This window comes from Trypanosoma equiperdum (assembly GCF_001457755.1).
Source record: "Trypanosoma equiperdum strain OVI genome assembly, contig: ctg_561, whole genome shotgun sequence".
Taxonomy (NCBI): domain Eukaryota; phylum Euglenozoa; class Kinetoplastea; order Trypanosomatida; family Trypanosomatidae; genus Trypanosoma; species Trypanosoma equiperdum.
Window position 1 is genome coordinate 34,853 of NW_027124489.1, and position 1,928 is coordinate 36,780.

At 40.5% G+C, this 1,928-nt stretch overlaps 1 protein-coding gene across 1 annotated transcript; it reads left to right on the plus strand.

Moving 5' to 3' along the window:
- Positions 1 to 299: 299 nt before the first annotated feature.
- Positions 300 to 1,310, plus strand: TEOVI_000250700 (CYC2-like cyclin, putative; the record flags this gene model as incomplete). The annotated part of the gene is made up of 1 exon (XM_067225576.1): positions 300 to 1,310. The coding sequence occupies one exon, from the start codon at positions 300 to 302 to the stop codon at positions 1,308 to 1,310; it is 1,011 nt and encodes a 336-aa protein (XP_067081677.1).
- Between the last annotated feature and the right edge of the window lie 618 nt (positions 1,311 to 1,928).

Sequence of the window (1,928 nt, forward strand, 5' to 3'; positions counted from 1 at the left end):
AAATCCAGTGTGGGAGAAAGGACAAGAGAAAACAACAGGCAAGCGAACAAGGTTGTGGTGGGCTGGAGTAAAGAAATATATTATTTTTCTATTTGGTGTATTTTATATTTCGCTTCTCCACAATAGCCATATACAAAAAAAAAACACCAATAACAATATAAAATAAATAACAGCAAGCAATCAGCCTTTCAAACGGCAATAATCTGGAAGGGAGCAAATAAACTAATAGACAAACGGAAAACAGAAATATAAAGGAAGTGGATTACTCGAATCGTAACTTTAACTTCAGTGATATCAATATGAAGAAGGCTTTGATCTCGGATTTCTTTCGTGAGGGAGTAAATGTGGCTGCGCGGGGTGTAAGCGAATGCAATGGAGCTACTGCGCCTCAACTTCATTCTCGGTGTGATTCCAGCATAGATGATGTGGACAACCGAAGTGTTGGTTGTTGTCACAGTCGTTGCGATAGCGCAGGGAGCGAGTGGGTGTGCCCTGAACTGCATGAGAAACGCTCAGAGCGGGAAATCCTCCTCCTCACTCCATCCGTCGCCGCGCCCCAACATTACGACAAAAGAGAAAAGTTAAATGAAGCCGATTCCCTACACTTGAAACATGCAGCGGAGTATGAAATCATCGTCCCTGCTGTGGCCCGCGCGCTTCAACATGTGGTGGAGGCTCATGAAACCTGGCGGCTGGAGATGTCTTCATCTGCTGGTGGCATACGTGTGCGGAAAAGTCTCATTTCCAACAGTAGTGCCGCACATGCTGCTACAGATGTTGCTGCTGCATGTGGTTCTGAGGGCACCGTGAGAGAAAAGAAAAGGAATCACTATCCGCAGGTATTTGAATCAGCAGTGCCTCCACCCTTCACGCTCCTCCACTACGTGCAGATGCTGGCAAACCATACATTTGTATCGCCATCCGTCCTTGTTGCAGCGTGTTTATATACAGATCGATTTATTGAACAGTGGTCCGACTTGCGGTTAACATTGAACAATGTATTCAAGATCTTTCTTACGGCTGTGCGCGTTGCCAACAAAATTCTGGACATTAGAGTACTAAATAATGAGGACTTCGCCGCTGTTGGTGGGGTGAGTAACCCGGAACTCAATGCCATGGAAAAGATATTTACATGGGGTCTACGATTTGACTTGTACATCAGCTCAACGGAGTTTGACCGGTACGTCACCGGTCTCATGTCTCAATCTTCCACAAAACCTTTTAAGCAGGTCGGTTGCACTTGCAAAATCACGAAGTCAAACATTATGATTGAGGTACCTGCAGAGGCAGTGGAAGGCGCAGCAGTTTGAGCAAATCTCTCCTTTTCCATACCATAATATAATATTATTGGTAGTTCTCCTTCTTATCTTATCTTCTTCATCTTTTTTTCATATTCTCTTTTTTTTTCAAGTTTTTGTCTCCTTATGAGAGGTTGGTTGACAAGTGACTGCAACGAAATGCTTAGGCAAAAGTGAGAGGGGGAAAGTTTTTAAAAAAAGAAAAGAAGTGAGATATATGTGTGAAACAATGAGAGATTATTTTAAGTTCATTACTTACCAATTTGTTTTCTCCTTTGGGTGCGAGTTAGGTTAAGGGAGAAATAAATCAATTACCACGGGATATAAATGTTTATATTTGTGTGAGTGCTTTTGTTTTTTTTTGCTTTATTTTTATTTGTCCGTGATTTTTTCTTTCCATTTCCTCTTTGTTTTTCATTTTCTGAGAGCTTCTTCTTGTTGTTGAGCGGAAGTTTCCAACTGTTTTGTTTTTGTTTTTACCATCATTTACTTCCTTCTATTTCTTATTTTTCATTAATTCATTCAGTTTTTTTTGTTTTTGTTACGCCTTATTTACTTCTCTTCCCCACCACTATCATTTTCTTTTTGTTGTTGTTGAAGAAGAAAGTTTTGTTCTTTTTTTTTTTTTTT